The following is a 16,592-nucleotide window of genomic DNA, read 5'->3' as shown; positions in this document are numbered from 1 at the left end:
GGTTTAATGTGAGTAAAATAAACTCAGCCTCCTAAATGACTCTCACTAATCCTAACCTTTACAGATATGACTTTAAATTCAGGAAATGAACCCTACCCCCCCCCCCCCCCCCCCCCCCCCCCCGGGTCCCACTCATGCCGGCTGCAACAGGGGTTGAGATCTTTATGCAGCTTCCATTGTTTTCCAGCTTTCCTATTTCAAAGATTATAAATCGGGCAGCAGGCTGGACCTGGGGCTGTTCGGTGTGGAATCTGCATGTTCTGCTCGTGTTTGAGGCGGTTCCCTCTGGGTTCTCCACCTTCATTCCATCTCCTAAACATGCAGTAGGTGGACGGGTGAGGACATGAGTGTCAATGGTTGATCTGTCCATGTCAGCCCAGGGATGAGCTGGTGACTTGTCCGGGACAAACCAGGCTCCAGGATGGACCTGTGTGGAATATGCTGCAGAACCCCTGCAGAACCCCTGCAGAACCTCTGCAGAACCTCTGCAGAAGCCCTGCAGAACCCCTGCAGAACCTCTGCAGAACCTCTGCAGAAGCCCTGCAGAACCACTGCAGAACCCCTGCAAAACCCCTGCAATCCTTGAGATTCATTGTCTGGTATTACCTTCTTACATGCTGGATGGATGGATGGATGGATGGATGGATGGATGGATGGATGAACGGATGGACGGAAGGATGCTTTCATTGCACCCATCCTCCTGCAGAGGTCAGAACCCATTAACCCTTCACCATCACAGGATCTCCCCATCCTGTAAATGCCCCCGTTTGAGGCCCATCCTCGGGGAGAGGAGCTGAGAAGGAGGAGTCACTCGGCAGCAGGAGGAAACAGCGAATCATCCAGCCTGCGTGATGACTGCTGAGCGTTGGCCTCCTGCCTAGTCTGTGGCCTTCAGACTCTGACATTGACCTTTGACCCTTTCTGTCTGGCTGTCAGTGTGCAGACATCAATCTATACGCCTGCACTTGTGTGTGTGTTTGTCTTTGCTGTTCATGGTGGAGCTTAAAAGGGAAACGCATATTTCTGTGTGTGTGTGTGTGTGTGTGTGTGTGCGTGTGCTTGTGTGTGCTTGTGTGGCTGACTGGCCCCAGGGTCCCAAGTCATCATGCTTTATGAGGTATGGCAAGGTGAGAGCAAAACATCTGCTAGCCAGAAGAAAAGCCCTGGTCTGGGACTCATACTGTGTTTGGTCACACACACGCACACGCACACCCACACCCACACACCCACACACACACACCTACACACACACACACAGCCTTGATTTTCTGCCTACAAACACACGCCCGGTCTAAAGAAGTAAAGAAGCTCTTTCAGGCTGTCACACATTCCCATCCTGCCTTCCTGTTTTCTGATCCCCCGGCTTGGGTTGACTCTTTTTCCAGCATTTCCCTCATGTCAAGGGTATTGGAAGAATCCCCTTGTACCTGACACTCCCTCCTCTTCATCCCTCTGCTCCCCTCTTCCCACCATCCCTCCTGTCTTCTCAGAACACCCTGGAGAGGAGAACTGCCATGTAAGGTCTGGTGGAGAGAGGAGAGACACCGAGAGCGTTCACACCGCCGCTGACATCAGAATAAGTGAACCTGCCTGCATCCATTCTCTCCAACCTTTTCTGTCAGACTGCCTGTCTGTATCATGTGTGTGTGTGTGTGTGTGTGTGCGTGCGTGCGTGGAGAGCAGCTCTGCCTTTTTTAACCCCTTTTTGTATGCAGGCGAGGTTGGCTGACAGGAACTTTTCTTTTCTCGCTCTGAGAGGTTTTGGAGGACGATCTGTGCTTTTTGTTTTCTACAAAGGCATCTTAGGCCAGTGCAGTAGATTCTCTGGAGCATCTTGGGGGCGCCCGGCCCAGGGTACATCAGTGCAGTAGATTCTCTGGAGCATCTTGGGGGCGCCCGGCTCAGGGTACATCAGTGCAGGTTAGGGGCACCACCAGCTCCAGCTGTGGGGACGCCATGATTGTCTCCTTTCTTTCTCACTATTGATCCTTGGATGCATCTGTGCTCAAGGTCCCTTTGGCAAGCCCTGCAAGTCAAAACTGAGGATAGGAAAAACATGCAGAGATCAATTTCTCAAGTCATTTAGATTCTGTGCTGCGTGAATCCCGCCTCTGCAGGAAGCAGCCAAAGTGAAGCAGTCGCTTCTTTGCCTTCCCAAACATGTTTCATGTGCATTTTGGATGCGACGTGAACAACTTCAGCTAAATTGCCGTCTTTGGCTTAAAACCACTTGACGTTTTGTTCCTGGCTGCAGAAAGTGCCGTTCCTTCTTTCCCTTCATTGGCCTGACTCCCCATCAACCTCAAACGTCTGCGCCGTCTGGCCTGTAATTGCAAAACAACGGCGACTGTCTGAAAGGGTTTGACTGACTGTTTTTTATTACAGCCCAGTGACTATAGCGACATCATTCCAATCTGCATCTCGCCTACAGGTGCAATCAACCAGCCGGTAGGGATCCAATCACGCCGTTATTCTCCTGGGTGGATCAAAAGGATAATTCCTGTTTCATTACACCTTGGGAAATTAACTCGTAGTTCAAGACATAGTTTCATGAAAATGCTTAGAAAATGAAAGGCTGAGGAAAAGATAAATAGAAGAGAGAACCGAGGTTCCACGGTGCTACAATGAAGAAGCAAACAGAACCTGGACCCGGTTCTTACTGGATCTCATCCACGACCTCGGAGTCTATCCTGTTATTATTTCTGATAACGGTGAGAAAGATTAAATGGAATTAAGAATCAGGCAGAAAACTATTGGCTTCGTCAGGAAATGAATCCTCTTCAGACGATTCTGCTCTGCTGGCATTCATCAATCTATTGATCTCGCCTTTTCATTCTGTGTATTCATCCTTTAGGATATCATCAATGTGTGATGTGGACTCTGAGTCCCTTGTTTGAGTGAAATAAATGAAACGATAGCCGTCACTCTGGTCTCAGTGCATTTAGCTGAAGCATGCTAGCAGTAGCGGAGAAGGAGGCGTCCCAGCCTGAAGGAGGCGCAGTTCCTCACCAGACGGACGGACGCACGTTTTGATTGAATATTTTATGAACAGAAACTCTTATCTTTATCCTATACTGCAAATTCTGACAAACATAGCTAGCATCAGTCGTTGTCGTTTTAATATAAAACAGGTAACAGTTCCTGTGAGGAAGGCGGAGCTTGTTCCTGACACCTGTACTGTTAATGCCTCCCTGCAGAGAAGCCCGTTTGTCTGTTTATCTGTTTCTCTGCTGATGATGCCTCACTTTATTGTTTTAGCCCCTCGAGTGCTTCGGATCCTGTTTGTTGAACGTTCACACGTTTCTCTGGCAGAGATGGAAATCATGATGGTGATGAAGATGAACAGAAGCAACAGGGAGCCGGTCCAGTGATCCAGTCCAGTGAGCCGGTCCAGTGATCCCGGTCCAGCGAGCCGGTCCAATGATTCTAGTACTGACATTCAGAACGCCACTGATATCTGTCTTCTCGTTGGTTCTGCTGTCTCATGGTGACATGCAGCAACACATTTACCGCTCATCTCTCTGGAGAGCTGCTCGACAAACAACTCCGTTCGGAATAATTTAGTGACTGTCCAATTACTCGCACACTCATATTAACCTCACAATGGTACGCTGGGCTTTCACATAGTGAGAAGGAAACAGTGGAAGTCAAGGAGAACATAAAATAAAAACGTAGCATTGGAGGGGTTTAGATGAGGATCCTGGCTGTGGGCTGCAGAGTGACTGAGAGAGCTGGGAAAGAGCAGATAGTTATGCACAGGTGTGTGTGTGTGTGCACAGGTGTGTGTGCACAATGCATTTTAAGTAGCAATAATGGAAATCATTCAAAGCAGGCTTTTAAACTCTCAAACATTTACCAAAGTAACGGGGATCAACATGACGAACAAGAGACAGTCACCTGCTGATGGACGGAGCATCAGGCAGGAAATGTAGTGCTGGGGGGCAGGAAGTGGAAAGGAGGAAGCAGGGAATGCACGGCCGACTTCCTGATGGTGGCAAGGTGTAGAGCAGCTCCACCCGAATGGCGCTTGGATTTCTAACAAATTGACAACGTCTGCAGCCCGTCTTGGCAGGCGAGTTTATCTAAACACACACATAAATTAACACACACATGTTGGCTGGCATAACATCACATTATGGCAGCTAGATTATCCGGTAGGCATCTGGTGACGCAGCTAACCCGCTCAAGCAGAGCGTGCAGGCTGGGCCATATGTTCACACAAGCACGTACATCGGAAGTGTGTGCGTTCCATTTGTCGCTGTGTTTGTGTCAGGTGTGTTTGGCTCAGCTGCTCACTAAACAGTTGTTGTGTCTAATTGGGGATTATAAATCCGTATGTGTTGCTGGAACGTATTTTGTTTCAGCCACTGGCAGGCGGCACACGAGACGTAGAGGAAGTGGAGAGCACAGCAATCTGGAGGAGAGGAAGATCCATCTTTAGGATGGAAGCAGGAAGTAAAGGAACAACGAGAGGAAACAATGCTGCAGGAGAATCATGGATTCCTTTGAAACGTTTGATCTTCTCTACGTAATGACATGAGCTGAGTTATAAAACTTGTAACTTTACACATCTTTGACAAACATTGTTGAGCATCTCTTGAGACATCTGTGGATGGCATGTAGAGTGTGTGTGTGTCCTTGATCGTCTTAAAATCCAGATAAGAATTAAACACACACACACCCACACACTCGCTCCCGACATTCTCTGAGAGAAATCGCTGTGGGATCTGCCCCCACGTCTCCAGACAGCCAGTCATACGGTACCTATCCATCTAAGGCTTGACACGCAGCGAGGTAAAAAATAACCCGTCAGCACTTAAAAAGGCACCGGGGGAAAGGAGACACAGCAGCCAAAAGCACTTCAGTTTATTTCTAATGGGACACCCACATGAGCCAGGGAGGGGGTATTTGTCACAAGTCCACAGGGAGGAAACATTTAAATGGATCGCCATGATTAACGCGTCGGATGCTGAGAATAAAATATAAATATGTGGTGGAAACCTAAGGATACCCCACCCCCTCCAAAAAGTACAAAAATACATATATATGAACAGTTTGGAAGCTGGCTAGCCACGCCCCCCAGCCAGGAAGTAGTCACATGACCAACTTCTTCAAACATCCAATGAACCAGGAAGTGGACGTAAACTCCAAACGTCCAAAAATGATCCGGGCCATGGATGAGAGCGCAGCACGGTGGCGCAGAGGTTAGCGCTGTCGCCTCACATCAGGAGGGTTCTGCGTTCCAAACCGTTCTGTGAGGAGTTTGTATGTTCTCCCCGTGTCTGCGTGGGTTGTCTCCGGTTTCCTTCACAAACATGCAGCTTCGATGAATTGATCACTCCAAATTGTCCATCGTGTGTGAGTGTGTGCGTGAATGGTTGTCTGTCTCTGTGTGATGTGCTGGCGACTCATCCGGGGTGTACCCTGCCTCTCACCCAAACACCTGTGACCCGCAAGGCGGATAAAGCAGCTGCAGACGAGATAATGGTCTCGTCTAAAGGAAATGGACGGATGTTTCATGACATCGCCTGTGTGTGAAGGTCACGTGACCTTGAAGGTGTGTGTGCGCCACGGCGTCAGCATGAAGCCGTGTGGGAACACGAGCGAGGCTTTTTACACCTCTTCTCACCTCCCGGTCTTTGCTCAGCTAATGCTGCCGTAGGGAGGATGGAAGGGGAAGAGAGTGGGGGGGGGGGGGGGGGGTCTGGAACATGTAAGGAATGAGGACGCCACAAGGACACAAGATGTCCTGCAGGGCGGGGAGGAAGAGGAGGGCTTCAAGGAATCCCCGGGAAACAGAACTCACGGCTGTGTGATCCGTGAAGAGGCTACGGCAGTAACTCACACCTGTGTTGTTGTGTTGCGTAACCGTAGCAACACACGTGGTGCCCGACTGGCGTGCCGTGTAACTAGCTTGTGTTTCACACAATGGAGGCTGCGTGCGAGACGGCAGCGCTGCTCGTGTCTGACAACTTTGTAAATGAAGCTCATTATGTTCTCATTGATTGTTCATATTCTTTCTCAAAGGTAAATACCCCCAAGGTGCCCCTCTCACACCCTGCCCTCCTGCCCGCCGCCCCATCCGCACTCAGGCTATCTATCCATCGTTGCACCTTCTTTTCCTCAGTCGCTCCCCGAACGGTGGAAAACACGGGAACGGTTTCCAATTAGCCGAACAAACACCCTCGTTGGCTCCGGCCCGTCTCGTAGCGCCTCAGAGAGGCCGGCCGGCCATTTAGGATTTAATCAGCCCAATATGCTCACGGTACCCATGGAGGGGAGCCCCCCCCCCCCCTGCCTTTCTGGATCTGCAGCTTCTTCTTATTTATTCAGTGTCAGGGCTTTCGTCTCTCTCTCTCCTTCCGCTGTCTGTCACTCGCTCACCAATATCATTTTCTCACCCTCTCTTCACCTCCTCTTCGCTTCTCCTGGCCATCCCTCCTACTTACACCCATCCTTCTCCGTTACAGCCATCCCTCTGTCCTTATTCATTCATTTATCTCATCTCATCCTGCAACCACCCTCATTTCTCACCTGTCTTCTCTCGCCCCTCCGGCTCTTTCCCTCCTGCAGATGCTTTTTTTTGCTGTTGTATTTATTTCTCCCCTCTCTCTATCATTTTGCTCTGGCTCTGCTTTCTACTATCAGAGCTGCTTCAAACCTTCCTCCCCTCTCAACACACTCCCGCACATCGTACTCAGGCCCAATGAAATGAGGTGATACAGACGGCGTTTTATAGAGCTGTGCGGCATAACCCAGCTGAACACGGCAGGCAATCAGAAAAGCCATTGTCAGCTACAAGCGCCACGTTTCATGTGTCCCATTTGATTTAATGCATGCGAAAGGTGCAGCATAGATAGGGGGCCAGGCCTCTGAGGTGAGGATGAGGCGGGTGAGAGGTAAGGATGGAGATAAAGGGATAATGAGAAGAGGTTAGAGATGAAGAGAGAAGAAGGGGGGAGTGTTATGTAGGTCGCCATTGGAGTCCTCACTTCTGGGTTCAGATAATAAGGGACAGCCGGCCTGATATCTAATTTCTATAGAAGAAATGCCATTTAGAGCCGGAATGAAAATGGAACGCATGCAGGGAAGCAAGCGGGGGTGGTAAGAGGGATGAAGAGACAGGGGGAGAGAGAAATATTACAAAATAAATGCAAAATAAATGCCCAAGGGTGGTGGAGGAGTGAGGACGGCGATGGCTTCTTTGTGCTTATAAAGCTGCTCGTTTAAAAGAACAGGCGTATTTACATCCAGATGGGGACCTGGTAGGTATTACCTAAATCCCCCCCCTCCAACATCAACCCAATCTGGGACAGGGATGTGACGGGGTAGTTGCATAAATCCGTTGTTAAAGTAGAAGATCGGATTCATGATTCAAATTTCAGTCACTGTGTGTGTGCGTGTGTGTGTGTGTGTGTTGGGGGGAGGGGGGGGGGGGATAGGTCAATTATGCTTAGCTGGATGACTAGTAGTTTGTTTATACATGCTAGCAGTGCCCCACCCCTCGATTGGGAGGGGCTTCTGTTCCTCTACCCCAGGTCTCATGCCGTGGACTGGGGGGGGGGGGGGGGTCCCGCTCATCCCACCGGCCTGAAGCCGGAGGCTACCTGCAGTTCATCCTGGTAGCCGTGATGAACGAGGGATCGCTGTCGATCTTAAAGGACTTGAGTTGAGTTGCTGGGATCAAATGAAACCAACCAACGGAGGAAACAGTGAATTATGTGACGAGGAAACCGCCCATATAAGGTCGGTCAGACTTAACAAGGACTCCACGTCTGTCCCGCGACCTTAAACGAGCGCCCAACTCTCATCACACTGTAATGAAGTTCATTGGTCAGTTCATCTCCCCAGTGTTGTTTTTGATTGTTTTCCTTTGTTTATGTATTTATGTGACAAATAAACAATATAAACTGCGACGTTTGACGGCCAGACGCGCTGCAGAGGAGTGACGACCGAACCGCACCCCTTGTTCGTGCATTCATCCACATTTGTCGTATTGATCGTGTTCCCATGATGCATTTCTGTTGCTAACGTCTTCAGTTCTTCACCAATACTTGAAGAGTCAGATAAATGAAGCTGAAATGCGCTCAGTGCTGACGCATTTGCCAAACGGCTGCAGGCTGTGGTTGGACTGGTTTGGCTCCAGGGACCACTGTGGTGAGCCCCCCGGCCTCAAACAGCCTGAGAGAGGCCCTGTGATTGTCAACGAGCACTCGTGAGATAATTAGCTCGCCTGTGCTGCCTGACAGACTTGGCAGGACCTCCATGTTTCTATCTCTCTATTTAATGCATTTCTCTATTTTTAGGTTTTTGAGGATGGTGCACAAATTGAACGTCTTTTACTGAAGCTCAGATCATGTCTGTGTGCGTTCCATTTGTTGGCTGAACACTTGGAAGTGATTTGCACCAGTTTTATAGCCAGGGTCTGTAAGTCATGGGAATGAACTGGGTATGGATGCTAACGCTAGGAAGACCTGCGCAGGTTGAGCTGAAGCTTTGACCCGGAACTGATGGATGAATATCAGAACATCTCCACCTCTTATCATTTTGTCTGGACTTCTCTTCAGCCGTCGACGTCATGGAATCAGATTTCTGGGCCGCCGCTTTGAGGACGAGCAGACAAGACGGTCTGCTGGAGGTCAAACCTGTCTTAACTCCGGGACATCAAGCTTCAATTTGTCTTTCACTCACTGTCTGATCGAAACAGACCACAATAATCTTCCCTGAAGTTTGATTCAGAAATATAAGAATGATTTAGTCTGCGGTGAAATAAAAGTTCTACTTTAATGATCTTCTTAGATACTAATGTAAGCCCCCCGCAACTCCCAATTTAATCATTGGATTTATATCAAACAGAGGAAGAAAGAGCTAATTTAAACCTGCTTGAAGAATTCGGGTCCCCATGGGGACTTAATAAGGTGCAGCGTCTTTCTGTGATAACTGTAAAAGCATAGAAATCCCTTTTCTATCACAAAATTGTGACTTGAAAACCCAAACTTGGAGGCAGATGATTAATGGAGAAGGAAATAAGGGAGAGCAGTTTATTAGCAATAAAGGAACAATAGAGGAAAGCTGCAATCATCTGACACGCATGCATCCCGATGCAGCGTCGCGCCGGCCGCGCCGTCGGCTTCCAATCAGGTTCGTCTGTTTGGAAATCACAGCCCAAGCTTCTGTTGGAACTCAAAATCAAACGCCGCTGTTTTGACAGACCTAAATGGATTTCACATCATTCACTTTCTAAACGAGAAGGAACAGCTGATGAAAATAGTCAAACCTTGTCGGCCATTTCTCACCGCTGAAACAAACCAATCTATAATCAAAGCCAGACAGACGTGCAGAGCTCAAGTTGCCGTGGTCCTCTGACACGCCATCCTGTGGTCGTTGACGGAGTTTAGTGGCTGACTGTCCAGCCAGCTCAGCCTTTAACGAAGACGCCGCGTCATCTCATCAGTGTTGCTAGGTGACAGGCGTGTTACTGCATGTTTCCACGGTAAGGGAAGAGTTGGGTTAGTTCTTCATCTCCTTTAACAGTGCAGTGACTTTTTAGCACGAGGCTGCAGATCGTAACCAGACTGGTTGTGCGACATTGCCAACATCAGGAGGACCTGCGCTCTCTCTCTCGGGAAGGAGAAGCTGACTCAGTAATAAATATGCTCAGGCCCTCACAGCCAGGTAATTGTTTTAACACTGGAAACAAAGCCGATGGATCCTGGATCTTCGACGTCTTGCTGGTTATTTTGTACAGGAAGTGGAACAACGGCCGTCTGCAGCGCTTCTTCTCGGTGCTCTGTGTGCGGCTGCTTTTCCTGCTCCGTGTAGAAGCTCTATTACCGTGTCTGGAGCTGAAATGAAAACCCTGAAGGCCTTCACACATGTCCTGCCACAAGCCTGACGTGCTGAGGTAGCAGCCACAATGCATGACCGCTACCTCAGCGGTTCCTCGGAGTTTGGAGAGAAGTTTGAAAAAATGGACTGAGGCGCCAAAAGCTCTCACAACAATATTTGCTTCCTCCTTTGACTTTGATTTTATATATATATAAATCAATTACACTATTCCCCCCTCAGAGCTCACTTAGCCTTCTTAGCTCATGGAAATGGATGAATGAGCTTCTGGTGCGGTCGCACCTTAAAAACAACACTTATCATTGTCCTTTATTCTAATGAATCATTTCTGTAGGAGCTGGAAGGAGGGAATCTGTCTGTGATCCGCATTGAAATACCAGAATAACTACATCAAACAGCGACGCCACACGTGTGAATTCACGCCGCCGCGCTCTTCAAAGCGAATATCAGCATTATTGAAGTCTTTGCTCTGATCACTGTTTACAAAGCCAGCCGAAGATGAAAGCGTCTTCCATATGAGAAAGGGAGGAGGACAAGAGAGATATGATGGAGTGGGAAAGAGGAGGGCAAACAAGCTTTTCTTAGAGAGAACAATAAGAAACGAGAAAGCCCCGCTCTGACGGCGTGCTCCTAATAGGTTTGATCATATTAAATTTGGATTAACAACAATAGCTGAATTACATTTTCACCTCTCTAATGAAATCCATGAAATGATGTCTGCCAGGATTCTCACCTCCACGCTCACGCACAGAGACGCTGAGTATGAGGGTCGATTAGGGGGCAATAATGGAGGAAGCGGGGGCCATGCATCACCGTGTGGAACTACCTGCTGCTAGTCTATTATTCAATGTGGAAATTCAGTCATGCATAAAACTATTTATCAGGTGGACTGTGGGTCAGGCCGTTTTAGAACGGGAGGAGGGAAACGTGAACATGTATTCTTGCATACAATAATTTAGGTGTGATCCACATTGAATCCCACACACTCACACCTGTGTAAATGTGTGTCTCCGCCGGCGTCTTCCCAGCGTGGCGTGTTGAATTACTTCTTAAATTCCCTGCTTCTCCACAGAACAGCACATTGACCCGACGTTCAGAGCCTCTTCCTGCGCTCCGTTCTCTTCCGGTCCCAGGAAAGGCCCTGCATCCCTGATGGGTTGAGACAGGCCTGCACACACACACACACACACACACACACACACACACACACACGTGTGGGCATGCACCTATGCGTTTGTATTCTGCCTCTGTGCTTCCCGTGCCAGGACTGGACGTGTTCGGCTGTAATAAGACGTTCAGGACTTGGACATATGTGTGCGTGTGTGATTTTGGCGTGACGGTGATCCCGGGGCTTTCGCCAGCCAGCTCCAGTCACAGCCAGTTAGGAGGAGTGGAGCTGATGGCTGCTGCCCCAACAAAGGAAGCCTAAATCAGGCTGACACTCATCTGGCGCACCCTGCACCAGCACTAAATTGTTCCTGACAGTATCAAATGCATCCCATTGGCTCTTCGACAGTAGACCAATTCCCCGACCTCCAAGTCCAGGGCGGAGAGACAGGTTATATTAAAATGTGAGGGAATTAATATTGAAGAGGGGGGTTGGTGCACAGTGTGATTATTTCTCAGTTCTTCCTCGTCAGAAATGAGATAACAGTAATTACTGTTCGACTGAAATTAGACCTAAATGAACCAACTTTTAAAGGACACGGGGGCGTGAAGTGGAAACAATCCGAACAGTTCAGTGAGATACGTCTGCTGATTAATTCTTTCATTGACCGTTTTCTTCCAATCAACTTCCTGTTTAATGACATCACGTTTTCATCCATCATTTCTTATTTGATTATAAAAGTGCCATTTTGAAGCGTATTTCTGACATGTGACGCTCTCATGCATCAGGCGACCTTGATGGGACCCCTCCCCCCCTCCCCCCCAGCCCATAACATGGCCCCCAGATCGCCGTCTCACACACAAACCAGATGCATTTTAGTCTAGCAGGCGAATGTAGCGATGCCTAATTACACAGCGGTCACGCCAGTGAAGTGAAGAACACACGCGTGCTGACATATGACACACGGCTCACCATTAGCCTGCGGTCCGATCCAGAGCCCTGATCCTCACTTAATGCGTGTGGAGAAGCAGGTAAATGTCATCGGGCCAATCAAAAGATCACAGACGGTTCCGGGGCAGATCAACCCAATTAATCCATCGGCTCTGCAGGATCTGATCAGATGCATGACGACAATCAGACGTGTTAATGTTTGCTGTGTTTCGATGTTCCAGCTGTGAAATCTTGATGAAATAAGCGTCTTTGAACCAGCTTCGTTGTCGCTGCATGATGAGCCTCGCTATGACGCCGTCTGGCTTCACGCCTGTTTGTCGCTCTGCTGCGTCGCGTAACAACATCAGGATTAGGATCCATTCTGATCAACCTGGCCAGAGATGAATAAAATCCAGTGTTTCTGATTCCTATTGGCACTGAATGTTAACCCCGTTACCCTTTTTTGATATTTAACATTAAATAGTTACGACTAAATACACAGAATTAAAGATTTAATGTGGAAATGCAGATTGATTTAGAGGCACGTTCGGGATGTAATTTGAAAACTTGCAGGATCAGCCATTTTCCAAGCAGCTAGCTCTATTCCTTCTGTCTTGCGTCAAAAGTACAAATGAGTAAAGCGGAGTATCCAGAGGTCTCCGCTGATGTTCATCAACCGAAGCCTTGCTGTCCGGGAAGCGTCCTGCAGCTGGGATGTTAACAAACAGTGGGAATGATGGCGGGACAGCTCCAGGCAGGGACGAGGATACATGATGTTTACACACACGTGTGTTTGTGTGTATTAGTAATCCCAGACATCTTGTGTACTTGTAGTTGTCCGTCTATCCTTGGATGCGCTGTTGGTTTCGTCTGCAGGAGTACTTCATGGAATATCGGCTTGCATGCACCATCCAGAACACGTTTACGTCAGAGATGCAGCGGGCTAAACTCACGGACGTGTCGCCACTTTGTTTTGGGCTCAAATCCCCTCAGAGAAGAAAACCTACCCCCCCCCCCCCCCCCTGCATGGGGAAATCCAGCCTTGAGATGATTATTTAAAGGTCATCCTTCCCTCCTTCCATCATCCTGTGTTTTCCACCAGTTAGCAGAGCGGCGTAAAGAGCAGGGGCTCCTCTCCAGGCCGGCTGAGTGCCAATCATGCCTCCCTACATCAGCCGCCCGCTCCGAAACAAGGGTTCTTCACCAAGACATGAAGTATAGATTTCTAATTTAGGGGGATGGTTCTAGATGTGGGTCCAAGTTGCATTTATTTGAAGGCGCCTCAACACCATCAGGCCTTCGATCACCCTTGACTTGCAGAAATATTGGACTGAGCTTATACTGGCTAGCATCGTGGTTTAGCTTTAGCCCATGAATACGTTGCCGTGTGGAGATCTTCTCAGCTCTCGTTCCCGGTGTCCTCGCTCTAAATGATTGTGACTTAAACTGCACATTCTCTCTATTTCGCATGACCGACAAAGAGAAAGAGAGAGAGAGAATCTTTCACAGAGAGGATTCACCAGGTAATCAAATTACAGAGAGAGGGTACTTTGAATTTGTCAAACCACACCTGATGGCTTTGCATTCACCTTTTCAGTCGTGCCACACATCACAGCCGCAGCCCTTATCCGCGGCTGTCAGACATTGTCTTGCCTCAGCATATCTCAGGTAGACGTGTGCCTCAGGTGTTCTCGCACCTGCCTCTTTCAGGACAGGAGGTCAGCTCCTCATTCTGGAGCTAAATTTAGCTCGCCTACATGTGTGAATGTTTGCATCATCAGGAGCGTCTCTGGGAGACGCAGCGAAGCCGGGGACGGGGACGCCGTTTCATCATACATCTTTGAGTCGGAGGAAAGAGGAAAGAGGAATCCCTGGAACCCTGGAGGCACGCACGGCAACTTCCTCTGTCCACGTGGCACCAAGTTAATTTAATGGACACCCCTGTTAAACCCCCAGGGGGCCTAGCGGTGAGCTGAACCATTCTGACAGCCATTGACAATGAATGTCAAAATTCAAACTATACCTTCATTGCAAACCTGCATTCACATCACACTGTGGGGGGGGGGGGGGGGGCTTAAGTAGCTCCTTCAGTGACAGACTCGGACCCCCCCGGGTGAAGGAGCGGGTCTTTGGTTCCGTCTGCAGTTAGACCCCAGAAAGCTGCTCCCCGGAAGCATGGCTGCTGTTTGTCATGTTTGCACGTTAGGATGTTTGTTGTAGATAACATAACTATTGTATCGTAATTAATGTTTCCCTAAATGTCCCTTCAGATTGTCTTTCTGAGCTGCTGTGATGGTGGGATGTCTGATCAATAGCTCGTCAAAACGTCCATCATGTTTGTGCCTGTAGATGCGAGGAACAAAGACAATCATTTGAGACACGTCCTCACGCCTGACATCAAACATCAGCGCTAACGACTAGAACGTCCACCGGAGTCTTCATCACTGCTCTTCACAGTCTGTCGGAGTGGGCGTGGTCCAGCGGGAGAGCGATGTCTGTAACCAGAAGTCTGCCTTCCAGGTAGATAGGTGGGAACAAACAGAGGAGCATGCTGGGTAGAGCGCCGACACCTGAGCAGCGATGAGAGGCACCGCTTTGAGCAGGCCCTGCTGAGCCTCATCAGAAACCAGCAAGTATCACGAGACCCTTTGACTGCAGGTAAAATTAATGTTCCGTTCTTTGACACATTGTTCAAGAAAATAATAATAATAAGAATGCAACAGAAATGAGTGAGAGGGGAAAGTCGTATCCGGGAGCATCACAGCCTCAACCCAACGCACAAGCGGCTTGTGTTAACGACAAAAAGACACGATGGACATTAAAAGCAAAGGAAGATCAAATGTAGCATTCATGAAAAACACACCGGCCACATGCTGAAGATGGTTCTTTACTGTTGTACACTATTAGTACTTCCACTGATTAGAACTTTACACGGAAACAACCAGAACAGACACACACACACCAAAGGGAGACATTATCTCGGGGCGATGGATCTTGTAAATGCCTTTCCGTCTGCATCATGAGAATGTGGACGATGCTTTTCTGCTTGGCTGAGGCTCTTATCAGGTCAGACTGTCTCAGCGACGCAATATATTTCATCTTCATCTTCAGAGATGAGGCTGGAGCAGGTGAGTGTTCGTCGCTAGAACCACACAGCACGAGAACCACACAGCGCTAGAACCACACAGCGCTAGAACCACACAGCGCTAGAACCACACAGCTCTAGAACCACACAGCACTAGAACCACACAGCACTAGAACCACACAGCGCAGGAACCACACAGCGCTAGAACCACACAGCTAGAACCACACAGCCCTAGAACCACACAGCGCAGGAACCACACAGCGCTAGAACCACACAGCGCTAGAACCACACAGCGCTGGAACCACACAGCGCTAGAACCACACAGCGCCGGAACCACACAGCGCGAGAACCACACAGCGCTCGAACCACACAGCACTAGAACCACACAGCGCAGGAACCACACAGTGCTAGAACCACACAGTGCTTGAACCACACAGCTAGAACCACACAGCGCTAGAACCACACAGCGCTAGAACCACGCAGCGCTAGAACCACACAGCAATAGAACCACACAGTGCTAGAACCACACAGCGCTTGAACCACACAGCAATAGAACCACACAGCGCTAGAACCACACAGCGCTGAAACCACACAGCGCTGGAACCACACAGCGCTAGAACCACACAGCGCTAGAACCACACAGCGCTGGAACCACACAGCACTAGAACCACACAGCGCTGGAACCACACAGCGCTGGAACCACACAGCGCTGGAACCACACAGTGCTAGAACCACACAGCGCTAGAACCACACAGCGCTGGAACCACACAGCACTAGAACCACACAGCACTAGAACCACACAGCGCTAAAACCACACAGCGCTAGAACCACACAGCACGAGAACCACACTAGAACCACACAGCGCAGGAAGCCTTGACGTGTTGGAAGACATTGCAGCTTCCGATCTTGTAAATCTCACATTACGGTGAAAACGTCTTTTCTATCCCCAAAGCGTGAGCTCAAATCCGGGGAATGATGCCCATGATTTTTAGGTGACTTCCAGGAAGTTGAACATGAATGTGATTTAGCCACACTGATTGGTGATCAGGGCAGCACGGAGGTTGCGGGTTCAAATCCGACTTGTGGCGTTTCTTTCTGTGAGGAGTTTGCATGTTCTCCCCGTGTCTGCGTGGGTTCTCTCCAGGTTCTCCAGCTGCACTAAATTGCCCGCAGGTGTGAGTGTGTGTGGCTGATTGTCTGTCTCTGCGATGAACTGGCGGCTTGTCCAGGGTGTACCCCGCCTCTCGCCCATTGACTGCTGAGATTAGCTCCAGCATGGAGCTTGGACCCGATAACGGACACAGCTGTTTGAAAATGAATGAATGAATGAATGAATGAATGAATTGGTGACAAAAATGGGGCTTAATTTATCACGCAGCAGGATCCACACTGTGTACAGTCCTGTTTCAGTATGGACAGGAGAAGAAAGACGTGAGAGATGTACGTCTGTCTGTCGTCCATCCATCCATCCACGCATCCACGCATCCATCCGTCCATCCATCCATGCATCCATCCATGCATGCATCCGTCCATGCATGCATCCGTCCATCCACGCATCCATCCATGCATCCATCCGTCCATGCATCCATCCATCCATGCATGCATCCGTCCATGCATGCATCC

The 16,592-nt window shown here is 49.2% G+C and overlaps 1 protein-coding gene across 1 annotated transcript in view; it reads left to right on the top strand.

The window, feature by feature from the left end:
- Nucleotides 1–11,275, top strand: part of LOC137906639 (protocadherin-10-like) — a 74,445-nt gene extending 63,170 nt beyond the window's left edge. Inside the window, exon 4 of the mRNA XM_068750926.1 lies at nucleotides 11,112–11,275. Coding sequence (XP_068607027.1) covers nucleotides 11,112–11,275 — 164 coding nt within the window. The remainder of the gene's footprint in view (nucleotides 1–11,111) is intronic.
- The last annotated feature ends 5,317 nt before the right edge of the window (nucleotides 11,276–16,592 follow it).

The sequence above is a fragment of the Brachionichthys hirsutus genome, chromosome 17 (assembly GCF_040956055.1).
Source record: "Brachionichthys hirsutus isolate HB-005 chromosome 17, CSIRO-AGI_Bhir_v1, whole genome shotgun sequence".
In the NCBI taxonomy this organism is placed as follows: domain Eukaryota; kingdom Metazoa; phylum Chordata; class Actinopteri; order Lophiiformes; family Brachionichthyidae; genus Brachionichthys; species Brachionichthys hirsutus.
Note: the sequence above shows the minus strand (reverse complement) of the source record. Positions and strands in the feature narration are given on the sequence as shown.